This window comes from Microcaecilia unicolor, chromosome 1 (genome assembly GCF_901765095.1).
Source record: "Microcaecilia unicolor chromosome 1, aMicUni1.1, whole genome shotgun sequence".
Lineage (NCBI taxonomy): Eukaryota > Metazoa > Chordata > Amphibia > Gymnophiona > Siphonopidae > Microcaecilia > Microcaecilia unicolor.
Genome location: NC_044031.1, coordinates 307,756,506 through 307,783,258, shown reverse-complemented (window position 1 = coordinate 307,783,258; position 26,753 = coordinate 307,756,506). Strand labels below are relative to the sequence as shown.

The 26,753-nt window shown below is 42.9% G+C and overlaps 1 protein-coding gene across 5 annotated transcripts in view; it reads left to right on the top strand.

Annotated features, from left to right (window-relative positions):
* TOM1 (target of myb1 membrane trafficking protein) overlaps positions 1-26,753 on the top strand; it is a 158,437-nt gene that overhangs the window by 82,062 nt on the left and 49,622 nt on the right. For all 5 annotated transcript variants that reach the window (XM_030208048.1, XM_030208039.1, XM_030208067.1 and 2 more), the window contains 7 exons: positions 6,673-6,807; positions 8,198-8,347; positions 15,238-15,354; positions 21,296-21,429; positions 21,540-21,591; positions 23,662-23,767; positions 24,340-24,460. In XM_030208048.1, coding sequence (XP_030063908.1) covers positions 6,673-6,807; positions 8,198-8,347; positions 15,238-15,354; positions 21,296-21,429; positions 21,540-21,591; positions 23,662-23,767; positions 24,340-24,460 — 815 coding nt within the window. The remainder of the gene's footprint in view (positions 1-6,672; positions 6,808-8,197; positions 8,348-15,237; positions 15,355-21,295; positions 21,430-21,539; positions 21,592-23,661; positions 23,768-24,339; positions 24,461-26,753) is intronic.

Here is a 26,753-nt window from a genome sequence, read left to right as displayed (position 1 = left end):
AAGACCGGCCTTTCATCATTCAGATTTTTAATTTTGGCGAGAAGTCTTTGCTGATGGCCCATTACAAAACCAAACTGGTTGTGCCTTACAAGGGAACTAAGTTGATGAAATTTCGGGACTTTTCGGCTAGTTACAGAGACTGTTGTCCCCTTACTACACACAGCTGTTTCAGCGTGGTATTCGCTTTGTCCTGCAATATCCCATCAAAGTAAGGGTCACCCATAAGTCCCTCACATTAGAAACATCCGCAGCGATGAGGGAATTCCTGGACCAGGATTCCGCCTAGGCTGTTGCTTGTGCATGTGCCCGCTTGGAGCACAGGACAATGTTTCATCTTGACTTGTGACTGTTAGGGGCACAGCACCATGTTACTGAATGGCTCATGCTTAGTGTGGGACCGTTCCTTCTCTTCCTGTTGGTGATCCCCCGCTGGTTCCCATTTGCGCCATACCGATGGCCTTTGGGATTCCACGGCAGGTAGAGAGAGTGGCTGTTAACCCCTAGGATTGCATCGTTCATGAGTTCTTGGTGCTTCTTCATCGGATTGCTTATGCCTGTGCCCCTGCGGCCTCTGGACTATTACGGGCACCTTTGCATGGTCTCGTTCATCTTCCCTGGGACTGCATTGGACTTTTTATCTCTGTTGCAGCAAGGTTATGTGGTTACTATTGTGTTTACAGGTTATTGTGGGATTACATGGGGGAGGAGAAAAGGGGCAATGGCATTCTTTAGGTTTTGGGTGGTGAAGAATATGGGTATGGTATGATTGTAGAGTGCCTATTGGCAGCTGGATGTGGAGGTATGTGTGTGTGTTTTTTTGTTTCTGATTTGAGGGTTGAGGATTCCTTTGTCCTACTGAGTCATGGACGGCAGGGAACAACAATTTTGTTATATAAATGGCCACTTTCACCCTCCATACACTTAGGACTCCGGAGTGCAGTTGTGTGTTGGTTGCTGGGGAACTCCAGGGGGTGAAGGTAGTTATATGCAGCATTCCCCCCCTCCCCCAATATGTACTCTCACAGGTACTTTCCCCCAGCTTTCAGCATTCCTCTCCATTGGGGCAACACATCTGGCAAGCTCTTGGCCTCTTTGGTGAAGTAGCGTTTGGCTAGAAGTTATATTAGTTGGATACGAAGCATGTCGGTATGCTCCTCACCAAACAGGAGGACATCCCACAGGTGTTTGGTTGCTTCTACGAGTCTTTGTATGATATTGGACAGTTTGACCAGGTGTGCACGTCCTTTTTCCAGCCTTTGAATCTCCTGGGCCTGTCAGAAGATCAATTGCAGTTGCTCAATGCTCCCTTTTCTGGAACTGAGGTGCAGGCTGAGGCTGTCATCAAAGGGCTTAAGGGGCTCTTTTACTAAGACACGTAGGCGCCTACACACGCCCAACATGTGTCAATTCAGAGTTATCGCCTGGCTACCATGTGGCCCAGGCAGTAATTTTGTTTTTTACGCTTGGCAGAAACTGGGCAGTAATTGTCATTCTAGGTGTGTAGATGATTACTGCAAGGTTAACGCGTGAGACCTTACCGCTAAGTCAATAGGTGGCGATAAGGTCTCGGACCCAAAATAGACGCTCGCCAATTTATATTTTGCTGCACATCCATTTTCAGTGAAACTTTTTAAAAGGCCTTTTTTTACAGGCACACTGAAAAAATGGATCTGCGTGCACCCAAAACGCGCCTACATTAGCGTGCAGCCCATTTTTCAGTGCACCTTAGTAAAAGGACCCCTTAGTTGGCTAATTTAGAGGCATATTTTCAAAGCACTTAGGTTTCTATGGAACTTTGGAAGGCTAAGTGCTTTGAAAATATGCCTCAGTCTCCAGGGCCGGATGGTCCGAATGTCAAGTTCACAATTGGAAGCCTGAGTAAAGTGCTCCTTTCGTATATGCTGTGTGATTATATTTGGCAAGTTAAAGAAAAGTTGGCTAATAGTGACTGAACTGAATATTGGATTTTACAGCCTTGAAAGGGTTGAATATTTAAGTAGATTAAATTTACATTAGAAAAGTAAAACACAATTGAAAATGTTGGGGGGGGGGGGGGGGGTAGTTTTTTTAGCCAGTGATTAGTCTGAGTCAAAAGGTGCCTTGGCTTTTGAAAACACAAGTGGATTATACCCACCATTGGCAAAGATCTTTGACTGCGGAGTCTTTTTTTCTTCCCTTTTAAACTAACAAAAAAAATGTTCAAATGCATACAAAAGAAAGTCTTTGAAAAAAAGTGTTGCATGTTTGCAGAACTATTTTTGTTGTCACTAGATTGAATTATTTAGATGTGTAAGGGTTCCACGATTTTTTATTTTTAGTTTCACATATTTTGTGGAACAGTTCACTTTTCTTTGGCCACAATGATGGCGCCAATTCCAAATTTAGGGCAGTTCTGCAGATGAATTTGGTCTCTTTGTGGAAAGCCAAATATGTCTGTCTGAAAAAGCTTGGGGTGTGTCAGGAACAGGCTGAAAACTGAATGACTGGTTTAGCAGTGAAATTAAGCCTCTTTTCATATAGTTTCTGTCTAAAAGCAAGTGGGCAAAATAGCAGGTATAACTTCTGAGCAGAGAATTTACTCATCTTAGAACTATATGTGGATTTTCAGCGACATCTATCCAGATATGTGTTTACATAGGTCATTATCTGTTCAGTGGAATGGCAGCCACATAGCTGTAAATTTTTACCTCCCTAGTGGCTGAATTTGGGTCCTGTAATTGCAGAGTCCCAGAGGGAACTCTGGTATAAGGCCCTCCCTTGCTGAGAACTGTCACTGCAGTGACAACACAAAGTATGGTGTTGAGGGGGATATAAAACAAGGGCAAAAATTCCCAGATAGTTGTGAATGAAGGCTTGTGGTGCTTCTGAAAACAGCAGGAGAAAACTGCTAGCACCCCCCCCCCCCCCCCCCACACCCAAAACACTGATACATTCATGTGGGATAACTTTTTTTTGGTCTTTTTGAATATTCTGGATCTTTTAAACCACCACAATGTCTAACTTGGGCTGTATATTGAATACTCAGATAATATAAAATAGATTAGTGATTGAAACACTGACATTTCCAGGGTTGGTTCTTTTTGGATTCTGATTACTTCCCCCACCAATAACTTTTTATTAGTATTATAACCCCAATACTGTACAATAACGGGTAACACACTAATGGAATAAAACTCCCAGCAGTAGCAAGCCAGTGGAACACATTCACAATAATTTGGCTTAAGATCAAATGTAGTGTAGTAAATCCACAGATTCCCAAACCTCCCTCCCTCTCCCCCCCTCCCCCAAGACCAAAGCGCTAATCCAGGAGATATAAAATAGAAATAACATGCTATCAGTTGTAAGGGCGACAGGTACATTACTGTTCCCTTAATAAGGGCTGGGCAACAAGATAAGGCCTAAATATGCAAATAAAATGTAAAAAGAAATATGTATAAAATGGACGTCGCCCACAAAAATTCAAAAATGCCTATCCCTTCTGGGCTTTTTGCCAATATTTAGACCAATGATATTCCATCTCTTTCACTCTCCTTTGAGACATAGCTGAAAACTGACTGAGTAAATGAAAAGAATTACTCATTCTTATGACCCTGTGCAAGTCACTTAACACTCCATTTCCCTAGGTACAAAAATCTGGATTGTAAGCCCTCTAGTGGCAGAGAAAGTACTTGCATATAGGGAGAGATGCTATATAAGGTGCCTAAAAAATTGGCGGTGAAATCAATTTCAACTAAGTGTATTCGATTATAGAATACGGTTAGTTGATATTTCAGTGCCTAAATCTATGCGCATTCATTTACATCAGCAAAAATGTGGCATAAATCTCAGTTCGTAGATTTAGGTGCATTGCACCATATTCTATAGGCATGTAAATTTCAGAACCCCCCCCCCCCCCCCACGAAACGGCCATTTTCCCGCCCATAACCACGCCCATATTTACCTATGCATCTTAGAAGTTTGACGCACATCATTACAGAATACCTTTAGTGAGAGGTGCGCCTAAATTCTAATCAGTGCCAATTAGTGCTTATAATTGCTTGTTAAGCACTGTTATCCGATCTCTAGATGTGCTATATAGAACCCGGGGGATAATGTGTACAGCGCTGCGTACGTCTAGTAATACTATAGGTTGTGAATTCCCTTTCCAGCACTGTGCAGTTTCCCACCCCTTGCGGCTAAGGTCCTCCCAAGGACTTTCACTAAGTACACCCTCTCCAAAAGACATTATACACAATGTGATACCCGCAAGCGAGCCTTCTCCGGAGTAGCCCCCACACTATGGAATGCATTGCCTGAAAGCCTCCGCTTAACACAAGACTATCTGTACTTTGAAGCAGGTGAAAGCTTGGCTTTTCAACCAGGCCTTGAATGGAAGAAATAACTAACTCGTTAGTCTCACTCACACACACACAAGGAGTGACTCAGGCTGCACATACTGCAGCGGGACATGTTTATCCACTCCTACCTAGCTGAGATGATATTTAATCATCTCTCTGATCTCATGTGCAGCTTTCTTAAAATCAGTTGCCTTACTTTCTAATTCTTCCTACTTTCTTACTCATCTATATGTTACAACTTTACCTTACCCTTCACTACCAATTATAATGTTCTATTACGTATTGTGTAGTCATTGCAAGTACTGTACCATGCCATACTTTGTATTGTTTCTTGAATATTTTTACTGCTGTAATTGCCTATTACTCATGTTTGACCTATTCTTACTGTACACCGCCTTGAGTGAATTCCTTCAAAAAGGTGGTAAATAAATCCAAATAAATAAATGGAAGATATTTTCAAAGTTTCCAGTCACTGTTTATTTATTGGGATTTATTAACCACCTTTATGAAGAGATTCACCCAAGGCAGTGTACAGCAGGTATGCCCAATACCTTGGGGTCTACTTTGGAGCAAACAGATCTTTGGACTTTGGTCTAACCCAGTGGTTCCCAAACCTGGTCCTTGAGGCACCCCAGCCAGTCAGGTTTTCAGGATATCCACAATAAATATTCATGAGAGCAATTTACATGCAGTGAAGGCAGTATATGCAAATCTTTCTCATGAATATTCATTGTGGATATCATGAAAACCTGACTGGCTGGGGTGCCTCCAGAACCATGTTTGGGAACCACTGGTCTAACCTAAGACCCAGAATCTGCTCCATTGCCATTATACATTGATCCCAGAATCCTACTACTACTACTATTTAGCATATCTATAGCGCTACAAGGCGTACGCAGCGCTGCACAAATATAGAAGAAAGACAGTCCCTGCTCAAAGAGCTTACAATCTAATAGACAAAAAAAATAAATAAAGTAAGCAAATCAAATCAATTAATGTGAACGGGAAGGAAGAGAAGAGGGTAGGTGGAGGCGAGTGGTTACAAGTGGTTACGAGTCAAAAGCAATGTTAAAGAGGTGGGCTTTCATTCTAGATTTAAAGGTGGCCAAGGATGGGGCAAGACGTATGGGCTCAGGAAGTTTATTCCAAGCGTAGGGTGCAGCGAGACAGAAGGCGCGAAGTCTGGAGTTGGCAGTAGTGGAGAAGGGAACAGATAAGAAGGATTTATCCATGGAGCGGAGTGCACGGGAAGGGGTGTAGGGAAGGACGAGTGTGGAGAGATACTGGGGAGCAGCAGAGTGAGTACATTTATAGGTTAGTAGAAGAAGTTTGAACAGGATGCGAAAACGGATAGGGAGCCAGTGAAGGGTCTTGAGGAGAGGGGTAGTATGAGTAAAGCGACCCTGGCGGAAGACGAGACGGGCAGCAGAGTTTTGAACCGACTGGACCTACATGACACCGTAACTTCTGACACCTACATATGTAAATATGTACCCTGCTCACCACACTGTCTCCAGCACTCTGCTGAGTTATTCTTATAAATTTTATGAAGCCTTAAGGGTTCTGATTTCTGACATGGACAGAGAATGACAAGTCTGCTAAGTTTGATCTGCCAGAGACTATCTCTGTGGGAGGACAGTCTGTTTTAGATAATTTTTCAGTAGGAGCTCTGCGGTCAGCACGTTTTACTGCTGCGTTATTTAAGGGGAACAGTTATTGGTTTTCCACTCCATGGCTCCATATCATTTATAAGGAGCCTTCTGTTTGGTTCTACTACTACTACTACTACTACTACTATTTATCATTTCTATAAAGCTACAAGGCATATGCAGCGCTGTACACCATACACAAAAAAGACAGTCCCTGCTCAAAGAGCTGAGGAAAAAGGCCTAAACCTTGACTTGGCGAGAGAGAGTACAGTGTCACTGCACAGTTCCTTTGACTCTCACTAAAAGTAGTAGTAGTTCCTGTCACTCATTTGCTCGATATTACATGGGAGCCCAGCCTTACCATAAGACTTTCACTCCAGCCCTTTAGCAGGATGTAAATAACAGAGAAGAGAGGATGCAGTCATTTTGTCAGCCACTAGGTGGTATCATGAGCACTCCTCAGCTGTTCTCCCAAGGGGTGGTCCGCACAAATTCTTTCCCAGCCAGACAGAAGGGCAGAGTTGCTTAGCTTAGAAGAACTTCAGAATTATTTAGCAAGGAGGTCCTTACACTGTTGTATAGCTATCTTTTATATTTTCTTTTTTTCCAGAGTCTGAGTCTTAGTCTTATTGAAACATAGGTGTCTTCTGAAATTAATCTCAGCTTGCCTTGTTCTGTTTCTGCAGGCTTGGGCTGATGCCTTCCGCAGCTCCCCTGACCTCACTGGTGTGGTCACTGTGTATGAGGACCTGAGGAGGAAAGGCCTGGAGTTCCCCATGACTGACCTGGACACGTTGTCTCCCATCCACACACCTCAGAGGGTATGACCCTGAGATCTACCATCACCCCAAAAAGTGCTTCCAGTTGGGGGAGAGCCCCATGACTCTGGCTTAAGTGTGCATTGTGGCACAGTGCGTTCTAGTTGGAGTCTTTGTTTCACTGGGACCAGATGGGTATGGGCATGCCACAGAGGCAATGGGCAAACTCTGGGACAGGGAGGGAAGATTTCTGCTGGATACAGAGAATGACCCCGCGGGATCATCTCATTTATTGATGCTGTCTACAATTAAGGAGGATGGGGGGGAGAAGTGTGGTTTGAACAAAGAAACGTATGTATATGTGTGGTAGGGAAGGAGGTAGTAATCTCCATTTCCAGGGAGGTTTTTTACACTGAACCTGTCTTGAGGGGGCGACCAGTTTGATTGTGTTTTGTCTGCTTTTAATGAATGCAGTTGATGGAAAACAGCATACCCATGGACTAAATAAAGTGAAACCAATTATCTTTAGGAGAAGGAGGTGCTTGAAAACAGGAAGGAGGTAAAGGGGGGCAGGGGGTGGTGAAGGGAGAGAAGCAGAAAGCTGAGGAGAAAAAAATTATTCTTGGGAGGGTTCTTTACAAAATAAAGTTTAAATTCTGTGTATAATATGTTCAAATCCTATACACATTTATCAAACATGAAGAATTTATACATTTTGAGCTAACCTCCTGGAGTACTTGTAAGCTTCTGGTTTTTAGGGTTTTTAATTTGGCAAACCAGAACGCTCCAGAGAGTTCTGAGCTGTTGGCAGCATCAGCTTCCTACTTCCTACTGCTGTATTGGTCTCCACTGAGTGCCAAATGAAAATCCCTGAAAGCTAGAGGCCCTATCTATAAAGCAGTGGATCTCTTTTTCCTTCCTTTCCCAGTTTCTGATGCGCCCACCGTCGTCTCCTAGCTGTTCATCTCCACTAGCCATTCCTCTGTTCCCTTCCCTCCTGCACAGTAGGTGCCTCTAGCACAACTGTCATGTTTTTGCACTGTACACATCTCTCTGCGAGCCACGTGGTGCCTGAATTCCTGTACTGAAGAACAGCAGCAGAGTTGGGGCCCTGCCTGGCTCTCAGTCAGAACCGTGTGGTGCAGGAAAACAATGCAATTGCTTTTCTTACTTGAGCTGGCTGTTTACGTTGCCTTCTCATGTGAACTGGCTCTTCATGAGTTTTGCACAGGAAGAGATACATTGTCTGCTGGGGGGACAGAGGATGGGGCAAAAATGTGTTATTGCACAGTTGTACAGAATTCCTCAGGAAAACAAGATTCGGCGGGGGACCATAGAAATATACAGGCTAAGAAAGAGAGAATAAGTTGAGGGAGGCTGAATGTTTTTGGAGACCTCTGAGCTCCTTTAACCTTTTCCTGTTGAACCCTTCTTTCTCCCCTCTTTCTTTCAGAGTGTGTATAGCCCGGACTCTGGAACAAGGCAGAGCTCTGTATCAGGTGACTTGCCTGTGCAAGCAGGCCTGCCATCACAGACAGCACCAACCTCTACAGATGCACCAGGCCTGCCCAATGATAGCCCCATTACCCCCACCCCTGAACAGGTAAGGAGATCTTCGTGCTGTATGCTCTCTCACCTTTTCTGCTTTCCACCCAGCTTTCCTATCTAACATTGTATTTCATCCCCTCCTTCTCTCATAGTCTGTTGCTCTGTTCTCTGAACCCTTTCTGATTGCTCCTAAAATGTAAGCCACCTAGACATTACTTTGATGGGTGGGATATGCTTTGGAAAACTTGGTGTGCTTCATTCCTAAGGATGATACAGAACCGGACAGTGTTTTACATGGCACAAAATAGTTGCTCTTATACCCCCCATACTACCAAAATGATGGCATAGTATTGGAGTGTAGACAAACACAAGAAGGATGTAGCCCCACGATGATAAAGTGTGGATGGTAACGTGAGTAGAAAAAACAAGTGATGAAAGTTGCATAATCACACGCAGGAAAAGAAACCTTATGACATGTCAAAGGAGCCAAGGAAAGAAGTAGGTGATGACACAATGACTTCCAGTGGGTAAATTTGATGTTGAAACCAATCTTTAATGAACAAGCACCACTACAGGACCCAACACAGGACCGTGTTTCAGCGGTAAAATCGCCTGCTTCAGGGGTCAAAACAATCTTCTGATAACAATTACACTGTCACTGGTGCTGATTGTTAAAAGGCCTGTCTCGAAATGCCATCACCCACCTGGGGCTAACCCTGCAGCCACAGCACAGCTCAGGTCTGCATGCACCTGCTGCTTGTGCTCTACACTAGCACCCTCCTCCCACCGACTGGGTCCCAACCGCCTCTGGGCGTGTCTCCCACTCAAGGTGTTCCCTGGTGATTTATAAATTACTGGGCCAAAACTCCTAGTGGTCCCACAGTTCCTAGAAAGCACTGACAGACCCAACACACAAACCACCAGGATTGTTAGTCCAGACAAACAGAGGCAATAATCTAAAAAAAGGTTTATTTTTCATAAAAATATTGAACAGTGAACCATGAAAACAGATGGAACAAAAACAGCACATAATAACAGGTAAATGAATATGGATCAATTATAAAACTACCTAAACATTTGTTCACTACCTTAATAGTGCCTAGAAAGTATAGGAAATATATCTGCTTACAGGTTATAGAATATAACTGCTCACAGGGTCTCAGTGAAGAGATCTTTCTCTCTTCCCTCCCAATCTGAGACTGGGAAAAAAGCCAGTACATCCTGGTTGAATTTCAGCTCCTGGGCCAATCAGAGCCCAGAACAGCAAATTTTAAAAGTAGCTGGCCACATCACTGCAGGTTACTTCCTTTGTGTGCTAACTAAAGAAAGGACAGTCACTTTTTGCCACAGCTTTAAGCATAAACATGCACCACCTGCTGGCCAAGCTAGAGAAATACACTTCAAGAAATAATACTGTTTTTCAGGCTTAAAAAAACACTTGTTTTGTTACAAAGCCGTTATCTCATCAAGCTTTTTGGTGCAGTCAACATGTATATGCTGGAAGAGAGGCAGGAGAATGGGGATATGATAGAGATATTTAAATACCTCAGTGGCATTAATATACAGGAGGTGAACCTTTTTCAAATGAAGGAAAACTCTGGAATGAGGAGGCATATGATGAAGTTAAAAGGAAATAGACTTAGGATGAATCTAAGAAAATACTCTTTCACCAAAAGGGTGGTAGATACATGGAATGGCCTCCCGGTTGAGGTTGTGGAGACGAGGACTGTGTCAGAATTTAAGAATGCGTGGGACAGGCATATGAGATCCCTTAGGAAAGGAAGAGTTAGTGGTTACTGAGGATGAGCAGACTGGATGGGTCTTTTGGCCCTTATCTGCCGTCATGTTTCTATGTTTCTAGAAGCAATATTACTATCGCCAAAGGACTTCAAATAAGCATCAAATACTGGATGTTGTGATATCACCAGTTCTTTCTCCTCGCTGTTCAACAGCATAATTTTGGACACATTGAGCTGCGTCCTACATAAAAGAAGAGAAAAAAAGATGATGTTTCTGCGTTACGAAAAACTTATAAGGCAAAAAGACCAGGCAAAAATGTTTAAAGGAGTAATTGTATAGAAAAAAAAACCTGAGAGTAGATATTCACCAGCAAAGAAACGCATAAACGGTAGACATCTATAACTGGGTGTCCTGATGCTGCACAGGGAAAGTCTCTTCTATGACAGTATCTGGGCAGATGGATTCTGCTGTAGAATATTAGTGTAACCCTGCATGTGTGTGCTTAAATGTAGGTATGCCCCTGTATCCCAGATTAATGGGATGCCTAAGTGCATCATGCAACATGTGTAACTGACAAGTTGTGCAAATAAGTGACAGCCCTGCCCAGTTAGTCACACCCTTATAGAATTATCTGTACTGCACTTATGCACTTACATTTTATAGACTTCTATCATATCTCCCCTCAGCCGTCTTTTCTCCAAGCTGAAGTGCAGTAGACGTTTCAGCCTTTCCTCATAGGGAAGTCATCCCATCCCCTTTATCATTTTCGTCGCCCTTCTCTGTACCTTTTCTAATTCCACTATATCTTTTTTGAGATGCGGCAACCAGAATTGAACACAATATTCGAGGTGCGGTCGTACCATGGACCGATACAAAGGCATTATAACATCCTCACTTTTGTTTTCCGTTCCTTTCCTAATAATACCTTACATTCTATTTGTCATTTGTCCTGTGTGACATAACTCTTGGTGAGTTTCAGCTGGATCTTTTCTTAATTCATATTTTTCCTTTATTCTCCTCTATAATTATGAGAATTGGAACTAGTAGACTTGAACCGAATAATTTCTAGTTATTTTCCTATGATTGCATTGTGCTTATTTGAATCTGTTTTTCTGTACAAGTTTTGCTTGATTGTCTTTATTTGAAATTTCATAAATAAGAATCTAAACTGCAGAGATTGCCTGCCTGATGTGAAGGTGGCGGACCTCACGTGGCACCTAGATGAGATTTTAGATGGTGCTGGGGAGAAGCTTGCTCTCTTGGTACACGTGGGTACCAATGACATAGGAAAATGTGGGAGAGAGGTTCTGGAAGCCAAATTTAGGCTCTTGGGTAGGAAGGTGAAGTCCAGATCCTCCAGGGTAGCATTTTCAGAAGTGCTTTTTGTTCCACATTCAGGACCCAAGAGCAGTGGCGAAGGAAGGGGGGGGCGGTGGGGCAGTCCGCCCCGGGTGCACGCCGCTGGGGGGGGTGGGGTTGCTGTGTAACTTTGTAAGTCTAAGTGCTTTGAAAATACACCTCTAAATGTGTTTAAATAAAGAGCAGACAAATTTTCAAGGTTGCAAATTATTACTGTCTACTTCTGAGCCAGTTGTAAGTAGGAACAACAATCATTGTTTGAAAAGTCTGTATGCAAATGCAAAAAGCTTAAGAAATAAGATGGGAGAGTTAGAATATATTGCATTAAATTAAAGGATAGATATAATAGGCCTGAGACCTGGTGGAAGGAAGATAACCTGTGGGACACTGTCACACCAAGGTACAAATTGTATCACAATGATAGAGTTGATTGAATTGATGGAGAAGTAGCATTATACATTAAGGAGTGCCTTGAATTAAATCGATTCAAAATTCTGTAGGACGCAAAATGCATCTTGGAATCCCTATGGATAGAAATTCCATGTGTAAAGGGGAAAAGGATAATGATAGGAGTGTACTACCGTCCGCCTGGCCAGGATGAACAGACGGATGTAGAAATGTTATCGGAAATTAGGAAGGCTAACAAATTGGGGAACTCAATAATAATGGGTGACTTCAATTACCCTGATATTGACTGGGTAAATGTAACAGGGTGTGCTAGGGAGGTAAAATTGCTTGTTGAAATCAAGGTTTGCTTTATGATGTAGCTGGTTGAGGAACCAACAAGAGGGGGAACAATTCTGGACCTAGATGTTATTGGTGCGTATGATCTGGTGCAGGAGGTGATGGTGCTGGGGCAACTTGGTAACAGTGATCATAACATGATCAGATTTGATATAGTCTCTGGAGTAAGCACACAGAGGAAATCCAATGCATTAGTATTTAACTTTCAAAAAGGAGACTAAAATAAAATTAGGAGAATGGTCAAAAAAAGAAAATCTTAGAGGAGCAACTGCAAAGGTCAGAATTTATATCAGGTGTTGATGCTGTTCAAAAATACCATACTAAGCTAACTACAAGCATCACCTCATCCATTGCAGGAGAATGTGGTAAAACTGGCCTTTTGTTCTCTTTGTTCCATAATAGAAATGAATGTATAGCTGATGGGGGATGCATTTCTAAATGGTAGCTGGTCTCCTGCTGCTAGCTGCAGGAGTTGGTTCTGATTTTTTTTCTGATTTAGAATATCCATATATATAGTAAACATTAAAACCACTACATATACAAAGACAAAAGCATATCAAAACTATAATAAATAAACCTCTTCTGTTTTTTAAAACAACTCACCACCCACTGGGACTGAATATTGGCACTAACAGCTAACGCTGTAGATGACTATTTTGTGGGTGGTCCGGAACAAAATTGACACTTTGCAGTTAGGTGCTGGATATCGCAATGATGTCATGGAGTGGAGAGTGGCCTAGTGGTTAGGGTTGGTAGACTTTGGTCCTGAGGAACTGAGTTCGATTCCCACTTCAGGCACAGGCAGCTCCTTGTGACTCTGGGCAAGTCACTTAACCCTCCATTGCCCCATGTAAGCCGCATTGAGCCTGCCATGAGTGGGAAAGCGCGGGGTACAAATGTAACCAAAAAAATATATATATATATAGCTGGATAAGGGATGGCTGGCCACAGAAACCCAAATATTCATTGTGGTGCCTGAATATGGTCGGTATTGAAAATGTGGGGATAATGCCGGCAGCAGCCAAAAAAAAAAAAAACGCCAACAGCCACCAGTTGAATATCCCGTATATGTATTTTTTTTTAGGGGTGGGCAGAGACAAATTGTCTGGTTTCCTCCTGCTCCTTTGAACTGCCAGATTAATTGGACCTCATCTAAGGCTACGGTACTGAGACTTCATTCACAACTCCCTAGGGTTTTTCTCCTGTTTTATAAGCCTTGCTCTCTCCCTTCTGGCCCAGCTATTTAGGTAATAGCTGAGCATCACTGTATATAGTTGTATCTTAGTTTTGTTGCTGTAATTTGAGTAAACAGTATCCATTTTGATGGTCAATAAGCCCTAATGCAGCCCATTTGGGTAAAACATAGCCATATCAGGTGCAATTTCTTTTTTTTTTTTTAACTGACATTTTTATTAAATTGCAGCAGAGAAAAACAGGTTCAAGATTACATACAATAGAAAAGTCTTAACTCCTCCAGAACTGCCCCCTATCCCCCTGCCCGAATAATAGCATTCCACACATTTTGTGCTAGAATACCGGATAGTTTCCACTCAGGTTATTCTGCAGCCAGCACTGAAATGTTCTCCATCTCCACTCAAATAGCCCCAGTTGGTGATATTTAAGGGCTGTTATTTTATACATCTCATATCATCTGTCCATCTTGTTCACCACCAACTTACAATCTGGTGTAAATTTGCTGTTTCCATGGAGATGTTATTACCAGATGTGCTCCCGTAGTCCCCATTTGGCTCAGTTAATTTTCCCCTTCATCTAAACCCCTCGCAGGTTTATTGAAGTACAGTTTCCTTAGAGGGATTCACCCATTTACACACTATTTGTGACAAAACCAGAAATGTCCTTTCCCAGGAGATGCAAAGCGTCCAACTCTCCTTCCACCCCCCCCCCCCCCCCCCACCAAATAGGGCTACCATATGTCCGGTTTTACCCGGACATGTCCTCTTTTTGAGGACATGGCCAGGCATCCAGGCGGGTTTTGCCAGCCTGCCCGTTTGTCCAGATTTACAGATGAACGGGCAGGTGGACTGGCAGGCGAGCCTCAGGGTGCCTTAGCCTTCCCTCCCCTCCTTTACCTTAATGTGGTGCCCTGGTGGTCTAGTGACCTCTTCGGGACAGGAAAGAGCCCTCTGTCTCCTGCCTCCTACAGGAGAGGAGGGGGTAGTGAATGGTGTCATGGGCGGAGGGAGGCTGGAAAATTGGCAGGGGATATACATGGGGGAGAGAGAGGGAATCTGGCTTTCTTTGTGAGGGAGGTCAAAGTGACGGGGCGGGGTGTGATGGGGGGGCGGGGCATGTGTCCTCTTTTTCCTTAGGGCAAATATGTAACCCTACCTCCACATTCCCTCCCACAATTCTCCATACTACTCCCCACCATTTTGTCCAGTTATACTGAATTATAGTGCCACCGCATAAGCACTTTATAGCCATTTTCTACTATTGTAATTGCCGTGCCCAGTGTTCTAACCCTGAGCCAAATTAACTTCCATTCAGTGTCTTCCATCTGTCTACCCAGATCAGACTTCCAGGCCCTCATAGACCCCTATATCAATCTCCTCTGGCTATTGAGACACTTATAGATTTGGGAGGTCACTCCCTTCTGCAGTTTGGGCTCCAATAGTTGTTCAAAGGCAATGTTGCCCTGGGTCACCTCCTCCCAAAATTCCAGAACTTTGGCTAACCTTGCTTAACGTATAGGTATGGAAATTAGTCTCGCATGGTCAGTCAGGTGCAGTTTCTATTTTGAATAAAGTTTGTTCACGTTTCCTCTGGTTCTCTGGATTCTTAGTGCAATAGTTGGAGCAGCCAGCCCAAGAGTGTGAAAGCCAGGCCAGTTGTACACGTAAAAATATTAGCACATAGGACAGCTTCCCAGTGGAGGTAGTAGAGGCCAACACAGGAGCAGAATTCAAGAAAGCCAGTGTAAAGTGAGACTGGTTAGGGTCTGTTAGTGCAACATGATGGAAATGTGCAGTCTGGCTAGGTCTCTGTGGGGTTTTTGTTTTTTATTGCCATTGTATTATGTTACTCTGTTCTTGTCTTTACCTTTGTGGGCCCTTGCTTACTTGTGCTGTGTATATTGGACAGGTGGCCAAGCTGCGGAGTGAACTGGAAGTGGTAAATGGCAACATCCGAGTGATGTCGGAGATGCTGACAGAGCTGGTACCAGGACAGGCCACCTCCTCCGATCTGGAGCTGCTTCAGGTAAAGGTGTCCCATGTAGGCACTGGAAGTGCTAATCTTCTTACCAAAATTTTCAGGCAAGGCTCAGATCTTATCACCTTTACTACTCTCTTGCATCAAAGCAACAGCCAGGGACCTTGACCATAAAGTGTTCATCTCCTCTCTTCTCCTGTCTTGATAGCTCACCTAAACAATTTAATCCTATGGGTGGTTCTGCAGGACAGCAACCAGAGCCCCTCAGTTCTTTCAGTTACTGGTAAGTCATAAGTGAATAACAAAATTTGGGTTCAATCCCCGGCTCACAGAGCTGCTTAGGACGCTGAGGGGAAAGCCTAGCTTAACATTACTCTGAGTTGCTACTTCTAATCTAAGGAAATACTTTTTTTTTTTTTTTTTTTTTTTACAGAAAGGGTGGTGGATATGTGGAATAGCCTCCCGGTGGAGGGAGTAGTGACAAAGACTGTATCTGAAGTCAAGGAAGTTGGGGACAAGTATGTGAGATCTCTTAGGGAGAGGAGGAGATAGTGGATGGGCCACATGGCCTTTATCTGCCATCATCCTATATAATAATTTGCACCTCCAACGTTCCATCGCTGTCTGGCTGCTTGGGTTTGTAACATCAAATGATGTCAGCCAGCCTCCAACATTCCGTTCCCCCTCACTGCCCCGCCCTTGCGTCAAAACAATTGGGAGAATGTATGCAGTTCATTTTTCAGCGGACCCTGAGAGTTACTGTTTAAGGCTAATTCTACTACACAAACCAGAGGCTAAGTCCTTTGAAGACTTAAAAGCAGTTGCATGTGTTCTTTATAATACATTTCAAGATGCAGCCAAGAAAATGGGGCTCATTGACGATGAAGCTCTGTGGGAGAACACCTTAGACAATGCACTCACATGCAGCATGCCACAGCAAATACATTTGTGTTTTTGCTGTACCATCAAATGTTTTCCAAATTTTCCAAAAATACAAACTTAATATGACACAAGATTTTCAACAAATCCATGGTTGCAAAGGTGATTGCTTGATTTGTGAACAATTGTGCCTTCAGAAAATCCAAGCCGTTCTGACTACACATGGCAAAAAACTTGAACACTTTAGTTTACCAACAGTCATCCACAGAATAGAAGATCCTAAACTTGCCTTCAATGTTGGAGATGAAAAGCAGAAAGCTGAAAAAATGGTAGAAAAACTAAATAATGAGCAAAGGGAAGCATTTCATACTATACTTTGTGCCTGCAATACAAAAAATATAATCCACATGGGCTTCTTTCTAGACGGTCCTGCTGGAAGTGGAAAAACGTATACGTATAATACTATCCTGAACGCCATCCGAGGAGCTGGAAGAATTGCACTACCTGTTGCTTCTACAGGAATTGCTGCAAATCTCCTTCCAGGAGGACGAACTTATCATTCACAGTTTGTTACCTGTTCCTCTAATGGAAACATCAACATCAAGTATCAGATTAACATCAAATGATGCTTTCGTCATTAGAGATGCTAAAATCCTTATTTGGGATGATTCAACTATGGCACCCAGTATGGCCCTTAGTGCTGTAGATAGAATCCTCAAAGACATCATGAACAATCAGAAACCATTTGGCGGGAAAGTTCTTCTCCTTGGTGGAGATTTTTGACAAACTCTACCAGTGTTACCACATGGTGATCGAGCTCACATTATTGAAGCCAGCATTAAGTTAAATAAACTATGGAAAAAAATTGAAATACTAAAATTAAACAACAATGTCCGCTCTGTAGACCCAGATTACAACAACTGGCTTATTACTTTAGCAGAAATCTTCCATGTCCAGACGGTTTCAAAAGATATTATCGAAATCCCACAGAAGCACATTTGTGACGGCGATATAGTTAATTCTGTTTTTGGAGAAAAAATTACTGCAGATACCGTTTACAACTTTGCTAAAAAGGCTATTTTTTGCCCCAAAAATGCACATATTGACAAGATAAATGAGGCTGTTCTAAATATTTTAGAAGGTGAGACAATTACTTATTGAAGTTCGGACTCCATTCATGACTCCAATGATGAGGAACATCAGTTATATCCTGTAGAATTCCTTCATGAACAAACTCCAACTAGCATGCCTTGCCATAAACTGAATTTAAAAATTGGAGCCATAATTATCCTACTCAGGAATTTAAATACCAAGCGAGGTTTAAGTAACGGAGCTCACTTAATAATGAAAGACTTGAAAACTAACCTCATTATTAGTCAAGTAATCACTGGGTCAACTGCAGGGTGTACTGTTTTTATCCCACGTATTGAACTAACACCATCTAACACTGACCTCCCATTTATATTATGTCGAAAACAATTTCTTGTGAAAATGGCTTTTGCAATGACAATTAAGTCACAAGGACAAACATTTGAAAAAGTTGGCATTTTCCTCCCAGAACCAGTGTTTACACATGGGCAACTGTATGTAGCATTTTCAAGAGTTCGAAACTCTTCTGATGCAATTGTAAAAGTCATAGATGGTCCAGAACAAGGAAAGCTTTTCCCTCAATGTAACAAAGTTTTCACTAAAAATATTGTTTATAAAGAAATCTTGCAAATGTAAACAAGCATTTTATTTCTAATAAAAAATTTTAAATTTCTGTGTACTCTTTAGCTTTTTGGAAATACAAATAAAAATGAAAACAAAACACAAAGATTAAAAAAGAAAGAAAACAATCCACATGTCATACGCCTGGACCATATTACTCATTATACACCCTTCCCAATTATTCTTTATCATCACAGCAAATTCTTCCTAACAGTTCCCTTAAAAGCATAATCACCATTAGATGATAACCTTGCTACCGTCCGTTTCATTGGTTTGAGAAGTGTTTCTATGTTTCTATGTTTCTCTTGTATTGAAGCAGATACTATATCTTAGAGCAGGGGTTCGCAATCCAGTCCTTGGGACACTTCTAGCCGGTCAAGTTTTCAGGATACCCACAATGAATATGCATGATAAGATTTGCATGCCCTATCTCCATGGTATGCAAATTTATCTCATGCATATTTATTGTGGGTATCCTGAAAACCTGAGGACTGGGTTGAGAACCTCTGGTTTAGAGAGAAGGGGTGGAAAGACTTCCATAGGCTATTTAAGCATTTCAACAAAATGTTAACATATGTAATGACAAAATAACATAAGAATTTTTTTAAAATGCATGTTTTGTTAGAAGCATTCTTCAGCACCTCATCTTTATTGTGAGGAGCAGTATTATTCTGAATTCTAGCAGAGTTTAAAGACTGCAACACCAAATATTGCTGTCTATTTAGCCATCTCGTGCTGTTTACAAAAACTTCTGCTATGTTGGCCTTACGGGATGGCATTCTTGGAAAAGACTGAAATTGAAATTAAAAAGATAAATTTAAAAAAAGGTATATGATTGATGCAGCCCAAGAACCTTCATTCTTGTTATTGTAGCCCCTAAAGTCCAAACAAAAAAAACAGCACCACGGGCCTTTAAAAATGGAACACAGTTCTTTAATGAATGAGCCTTGACAAAAAGACCCGACACGGGCCGTGTTTCGGTGACTAGCACCTGCGTCAGGGGTCACAGTGATGACGTGGAAAACTTGGGGAATAACTCGAATATATTCCTCTACAATATATTATTCCTTACCCCACGTCTCATATAGTAAAAGCTACAAAGCACCAAGGCACTTTCACTTTCTGTATCCAAATGGATACAGAAAGTGAAAGTGCCTTGGTGCTTTGTATTCCCCAAGTTTTCCACGTCATCACTGTGACCCCTGACGCAGGTGCTAGTCACCGAAACACGGTCCGTGTCGGGTCTTTTTGTCAAGGCTCATTCATTAAAGAACTGTGTTCCATTTTTAAAGGCCCGTGGTGTTGTTTTTTTTGTTTGTTATTGTAGCCCCAACATGATTCAAAGTAGAGGGTGACCGAAACCAGTTTTAGCCAGAACTGAATCTGTGGTTGAAATTTGCCATTTGGTTTCACAAGACTGCCACTAGAAATCATGGCGGTCATTTTGATGGTGGAGAGGACATGGGCAGGAGTGATTGGGGGTCACTCCTGCCCTGACTACCCACTAGATCAACAAGTGGTGGACAGTAGGTCCGAGGGAGGCCTACAGGTAGGTTTGTGAGGTGGGGCCTACAGGTGGGCTTGGGAGGGGGGGCTCATTTTGTGTGCCAGGAGTGGGGGCAGGGAGAGCTAGGGAAGCCAGCTGAAAATGCACCAGCATTTTCAGCCGAATTCAAAACGAGGCCGAACACAAATTTTGGGCTAGTTTGGCACCAAAACTAAAATTCGGTTGGCTTCTAATCCAAAGAAACCTTGGGTGGTGTGCTTGGAGCCAGGTTTGGTAGAAAAATCGAGGCAGCAATAGCTACTAGTTCAGGTTCTTTCCTCGCTGAAAGTACTCAGTTTTTTAAGCACATGTGTTTTGTGTGTGTTAAGAAAAAACAAAAACCCACACGTGGTTGATATACCTGCTGACCACACGTTCACCTTCAATCTGCAGAAAAACTGACCATATAAAGATTCTGTGCTGTTCATCTGTCTCACTTAACTTGGTGTTCATGTGGGCATAGTCGACAGGGCTTTCTGCAGAAGACATCTGTCACAAAACGCCTAGCCACCTATCTGGGGTTACCCCGCGTCCACTTAGAGGGTCTATCCCCAGCACAGCTCAGGTCTACCTGCACCTGCCGCTTGTGCTCTACACTAGCACCCTCCTCCCACCGACTGGATCACAACCGCCTCTGGGCGAGTCTCCTGCTCTCAAATTATCCCCAGTGATTCCTAGGTTACTGGGGCCACACTCCCAGTGGTCTCATAGTTCCCAGAAAGCTCTCACAGACCCAACACACAAATCACCAGGATTCTTTATCAGTCCAGACAGAGAGGCAATAAACTAAATATTGTTTGTCTTAATTGAACAGTGGAACAACAAAGTGCAGTTAGCAAATAATAACAGGTAACTGAAATATGGATCAATTATAACACTAACTAAACGTTTGCATACTGTCTAAATAGTACCTGGGAAGATCAGGACTTATAATTCACTGAGCCTCGGCAAAGAGATCTATCTCTTTTCTCCCAGGCTAAGACTGAAGCAACAGCCAGCAACAACTGCTGGATAATTTTAAACTCCAGGCCAATCAGAGCCCAGTCAACAAGTTGTTTATTTGTTTTAAAGTATACTGTTCACAGTACTGTAGATTCACTTCTTCACTAAGTAAAACTAAAAGAGGGCATTCACTTTTCTATGACAGCTTTTAACATAAACATGCACCACCTGCTGGCCAAACTAGAGAATTAATAAAAGCAATTTTATAGGCTTAAAGCACACTGTTCTGTCACAACACCTTTTGCGTATCTTAGCATTTACAGCACCTCTGCTATAAGTCAAAGTGGAAACGGTAGTGAAGAATTGTACAAGCAATGGGAAGAAAAAAGCCTAGTGTGTAACAGAAGTGACGTATCCACAGACCCAAATGTCTTACCTAGTTTGTTTTGTTTTTTAAATCTTTTATCCCAAAGCCTGAACTTTTAGCAGTACCCACCACTTGAAAATGGGAGAACTTAAAGAAACATTAAGCAAAGAACAGCTAGATAAAAAGAAAGTTTTCTTCCTTGTGAAATCCGATTCCACACACTCTACCTGAGTAGCAGTGGCTGCCTCCAATCCAATGTATAATAGTATTATGTTTAAATATGTTTATTAATACCAAACATAAAAGATAACATGACAAAATGCACAACATTCAACAGTACTACCAAAGACCACCCCTGTATAATAGTGTTAATTTGCAATCTGTCCCCCTTTGTCCTAATCATAATTGTAAACTGCTGTGATCAGATCTTTGTTTCTAGAATTGTGGTGCAGAAGTGTTTTCAATTGCAGCTGACTAAATTCAGTCAAGGGCTCTGCCTTGCACTAGTTTTTTTTTGCTGGATACTGATTTTTGCTCCTCTTCAGGAGCTGAATCAAACATGCCGAGCGATGCAGCAGAGGTTGCTGGAGCTCATCCCCCGTGTGTCCAATGAGCAGCTGACGGAGGAACTACTGATTGTCAATGATAACCTGAACAATGTCTTCCTCCGCCACGAAAGGTACTGTGATAACCCCTTCCTCCCCCTAAAACTCCTCTTTACTGGCGGAAGCTTGTGACCGCTTTCTTTCCTACTAAAAGTGATCTAGCCGTTCTTGCTTCTCATTCCAGGTTTGAGAGGTTCCGCTCAGGAAACGCGATGCCAGCTGCTGTTCCCCCTAAGGTATGGCGCTTCCACAGTGAAGATGAGGATGCAGCCACTGCTGCCTTCCTTCCAGACATAGCATTGCCTTCTCCTCAGATCTAGCTTTTGTCTTGTTCTCTTGTGGTTGGTTAGAAATCTCTGTTGTGCCAGGGAATGTAACTTCTCCTAGTCTCCACTGTGATTCTTCAGTGTTTGCATCACCATTGTTAGATAATTGTGCACCCACAACCTTAAATCAGTGGCCACTTGCAAGAAAAATCTTCCTAACGATCACCAAAGAGTCAACTCACAGCAGTGTTTGATGTTGTGGGATCCATGAGGACTTAGCCAGCTCTAGATCCAAGCCTGTGAAAGCTGACTGGGCCAACCTGCTGGACTTAAGTTCTTGAATTTTACTAGGTGGCTGCTCTAGCATGCCAGATTCTGGGCAGGCCCAGTGGCAGGGTTATACCAGAGGGAAAATGTCAAGAGGCTGGTGGTGATTTTCAGCACTAGCTGCCTAACCAGGACTACCAGAACCTCCCTTCTCCACCAAGCCAGAATTTTGTATGGGGTGGGGGGCGATAGCTTCCACCAAAATCCTCTCCTTCCTACTGCCCAGAGGCATAATGGTGAGATAGCACCCTCTGCAGTTCTCTACCAACCTCTGCTTACCCCAAACAAACACTACAGTCACTGAAATGGGAGCACTTAAGCTTATTGTCTTTCCTGTGGTGTCCGGACTAAGCACAAGAAATATATCACGGAGGGCTGCTGTTGCCTCCTCTCTTCCCACCAGTTTGTCTTTGGATGGATGGGAAAGAGGGAGGTTGTCAAAGTTTGATCTCAGGTGGGTGGTAGAGAATGTAACAGGTTAGCACTGTAGTCTGTACCAACTGGATAAACCAGTTTAAATTTTGACCAACAAGGTTTAAGCCAGTTATTCAGCCATGCTTTATCTGGGTAAGTGTGGTTGAATCTCTAACTCCAGGTGTTAATAACTGGCTATATTTTTATGGTCACAGGTTTTCAAGGATCTACCCCAAGTATCTCTTTTTTTTTTTCTCTCCATTGCTGCTGTGAGCTGAATATTACAAGTATTCCCATTTGAGGGATGATAATTTCCTTATGATAATTCAACTGGGAGGGGGTGGTGAACTGGAATTCGCTGTCAATTCATATTCGTACCACTACTGATTATACGATTTTTCGTAACTACCTTAAAAGCTGGCTGCTTAAGAAGTACCTTTCCTAATTTGTAGAATGTTGTTTTGATCTGTAATTCTTGAACTTAATGTTCAGTTTCTTCTGATTTTGTAATCCACACTGAATTTGATAAGTTGATGTGGAATATAAGTAAAGTGTAACAGTAACGTGTGTCCATATGCCAGTTATATGGGATTTTCAGCCATTGAGGCATGGAGTAAAAACCAGAGTAAATCTGTTTTTAGTTAAATAATAAGCAACTGTAGTTATCGGCCACCTTTTCACCAGGCGCTCAACTTGGACTGTACTGAACAGTAATGGAGAGGAGGGTCAGACATGGCCCTCTTATATTGTAAACCTGCAAGAGCAATGCCCTCTCCCATCCCCAAAATCCCAGTGCAACCTGTGCTTCCATTCACATCCAGACACTGGAACCACACTTCACTTATAATTTGAAAGGGTTTACTGTAGCAGTTTCTGATCGGACTGACCCAATTGTAGAAACTAAGGGGCATAATTATCAATGTGGGCTTCCATTAAGACGTGTTACTTTACCACTAATTCATGCTATTTTAACATATTGAGACCTAGCTACTAATAACTGGGGTTAACAGTAAAATAGCATGTCTTAATAGTAGCCCATGTTGATAAATTCACCCCCCCCCCCCATATGTCAGTGCAGTGGCAGGTGCCATGTAACAGCACAGCTGGGAAGAAGGAGAGAGCTGTGGGGGAGAGGGGAGGGGCTGTGCCTGGTAGAGAGGCCAGCAGTGGTGTAAAACCTGGACGTGTCCAGTGGTCTCATGGCAGCAGAGTACTGTACAGTGTAGCGAAAAACCAGGGTAGCTGCAAAGCCTGGGGAAAGGCACATATCTTGCTAATACCGAGGCATTTGTTTCCAAGGTCCTGAGTGAGACAGAAGCTGCGGCCCCTTCGCTCAGCCTGGCTCCTGGTACTCCAGTTGCCCAGTCGGAAGCTTCTAGTTTGTCATCTGAGCTGGCGAGAATGCGTAAGTATTGGGGCGGTTTTGTCAGGTACGAGGAAAGGAGTCAGTCCCCACTCTCTGGACAGTGCTGGAGAGCAGGAACTGTTTGGGACTTGATTTATAAAACAAGTTTGTATTGTTACATTCATAAAAATTAATAAGAACTTTAATGTTAAAGAAAAGGGTACTAAACAAGACTTGCAATGATCTGAATGTGAATCAACCTCCCTATTTAAGAAACCAGCTGTGAAATTCTTCAAAGTAAACAATTTTGTTTAGGTCAGTTCTTCAAACCAAACACTGTTCTAAGGGAGTATCTTTAAGCATGTCATATAGTCTGGAAAATTCACGGTTGATATTGGAAAGGGATTGCACAGTTAACATCCTGATAAGGCAATGGCTTTGACAAGCACAAGCTTCCCCCCTCCCCCCCCCCAACCTTCAACTTGTCTCTATCTAGCTGGTCCCTTGGGTTCTGAACCCAACATGTTATCTCGCATGGAACGATTACCACAACACTTGGGTTTGGGTAGAGTCTTGCATAGGAACGACTTGATATTTCTCTAGGCTCAACCTTTTCTTTCCTCTCTCTTAAGATGTGAACTCGGGCACGATGAGTGGAACCCTGCAGTCCCTGGAGGCCCCAGTGAAACCACAGGATGACTTTGACATGTTCGCGATAACGAGAAGCAGCTCGCTGGCCGATCAGCGCAAGAGGTAGGTGTGGAATTTTCTCTTCTCTACCTTTCTCCCAGCTCTTCTGTGGTCTTACTTTAAGTGCGTAGGTTGCAATTCTGTTTAAATGTATAACAGCGTTTCCATAATCGTGTTGACAACACTGCCCTGCTAAGCAAGAACACTGTTATCGGCAGTAAATCACAGAATGCAGTTTCCCCTTGGTATAGTGCAGCTTTTTATAGATACAGTGAATTGTTTTCAACTGATATCTTTGAATCTACCTCAGATACAGTGTGTGTTTATTGGGATTTATTAACCACCTTTATGAAGAGATTCACACAAGGCAGTGTACAGCAGGTACAGTTTAACTTTAAACTTACAATTTTGTTAACAGCATAACAATAGTAAAAATGACTAAATACAGTAAATGAGGTAAATTTGAAAACAGCAAATTGAAACCTAATATGACTACCATGAAACAGTATCAAAAATATACACATTTAACAGCACTAAATTTAAAATAAACAGTGATATAATACATTGCCAGCATAATACTAGTGAAACATCTAATAAGCATACATTAGAACATTAAAATAACATAGATATGATGCTAATGATTTTCTACAATACAACTTGCCATATAGCCGAGGGGCCAAGTGCAGATACATAGATGGGGACAAGATGGGTGATACAGAGTCAGTTGGGATAAACAGATGGTTGACTAAACTCGAGGCAAGTTCTTTGTACAGTTAAACAAGATATAAGGAACTGGTCTAAGTTACAAAATGGTGTATAGTCAGTCACCCTTTGTATTAAAGGCTTGAGAGAAAAGCCAGGCTTTTACCTGCTTCCTGAAGTAGAGATAGTCTCGAGGTAGACGTAACCCCCCGGGGAGTAGATTCCAGAGCGTGGGGGCTGCTCCTGAGAAGGCTCACTGGCGGGTATCAACATTGTACAATTTCTTTTGATGAGGGTAGTGATGATCCTTGAGAGGACCTTAGAGGTCTCAAAAGTGTGTAAAGGGCTAACTTATTCTTCAAGTACTCTGGCCCATTTTGTCTGAGGACCTTGAAAATCAAACACAGTTTTAAATTTAGCCCTGCAAGGTACTGGTAGCCAGTATAGCATTTGCAGGAAGGGTGTGATGTGGTCATGCTGTTTGCAGCCTTCTATCGGTCGTGCTGCAGCATTCTGAGTTAGTTGGAGCTGATATAAACTCTCTTTTGGTTTGACCAGTGTACAGGGCATTACAGTAGTCAGTTGTGATGTTATCATTGCATGGATCACTGTGGTTAGACTCATCTTTTCAATACATGGAGAGAGAGGTTATTGCTGCCGCTGGTGCTATAGACCGTTTTTAAAGGTTGTTTGAATTTGCAGGATTTGAGTGAGTGAGTGATTCTAGCAGTATCCCAAGATTCCTGACCTGTGACTTTAGGGGGGAGTTCATACTTCCCAATAGGTATTTTGAAGTAAGGTGTTTGTCCACTTGTGTTAGGTACCCAAATAATCTCTGTTTTGCTTGGGTTCAGGCAGAGTTTGTTGTTCTTTGCCCATTCCTGAATTGCAGGCAGGCAGACAGTTTACTCAGAGCTGTGGGTAGATCTGTTTCATTGGGCATGAGTAGTTGCACATCATCAGCATAGATGTAGAATTTTGTGTCCATCGGCCGAAGCAGCTCAGCTAAAGGCTTGAAGTAGATATTAAATAAAATAGGAGTTGACTTCCGGTGGAGCTGCCGGCCAAGATGGCCGCCGCACAGTGAGCTCCAGCTAGCAACGATCGGGGACCCCACCAAAACGCGATGAAATAGCTTCCAGAGTCGGCGGTTTAGCCTCCCCTCTCCTCCGGAAGGCGCACCAGCGCGATTGAGACCCGTAAACCCCGATTCGGGGGGGAGAAAAACGGCGAGAACAGATCGACGGCGGATCCCCGCCCACGTGAGGAATCGCGCCGAGAAAAGAGCGCCGAAATCCGCAGGCTGAGAAGCCTTCTTTTTACAAGGCATAAGAGTAAGCAAAAGGGCTTGGCGATATCAAAGGCAGAACGGAGGGGGAGAGGGAAGGCGAGCCGCAAGGCACGGAGGAAACATCGAGAGCAGCCCCCGAATGGCGGCCACGAAGTAGGTGGGAATATAAAAATATAAATGAAAGGAGACGCAGGCAGCTCTACAAACCGGCACAATAGCCAGCAGAATCGGCAGTCTGGACTTGGGCCTCTGTTTCAGCTAGTAAAACAGTAAATCTAAACAAAAAATTGGCAGTCTGAGCTTGGGCCAATGTTTAAACTATTACAGCAGTAAGCCGCGTGACTCCCCAAAGTAGCTGGCAAA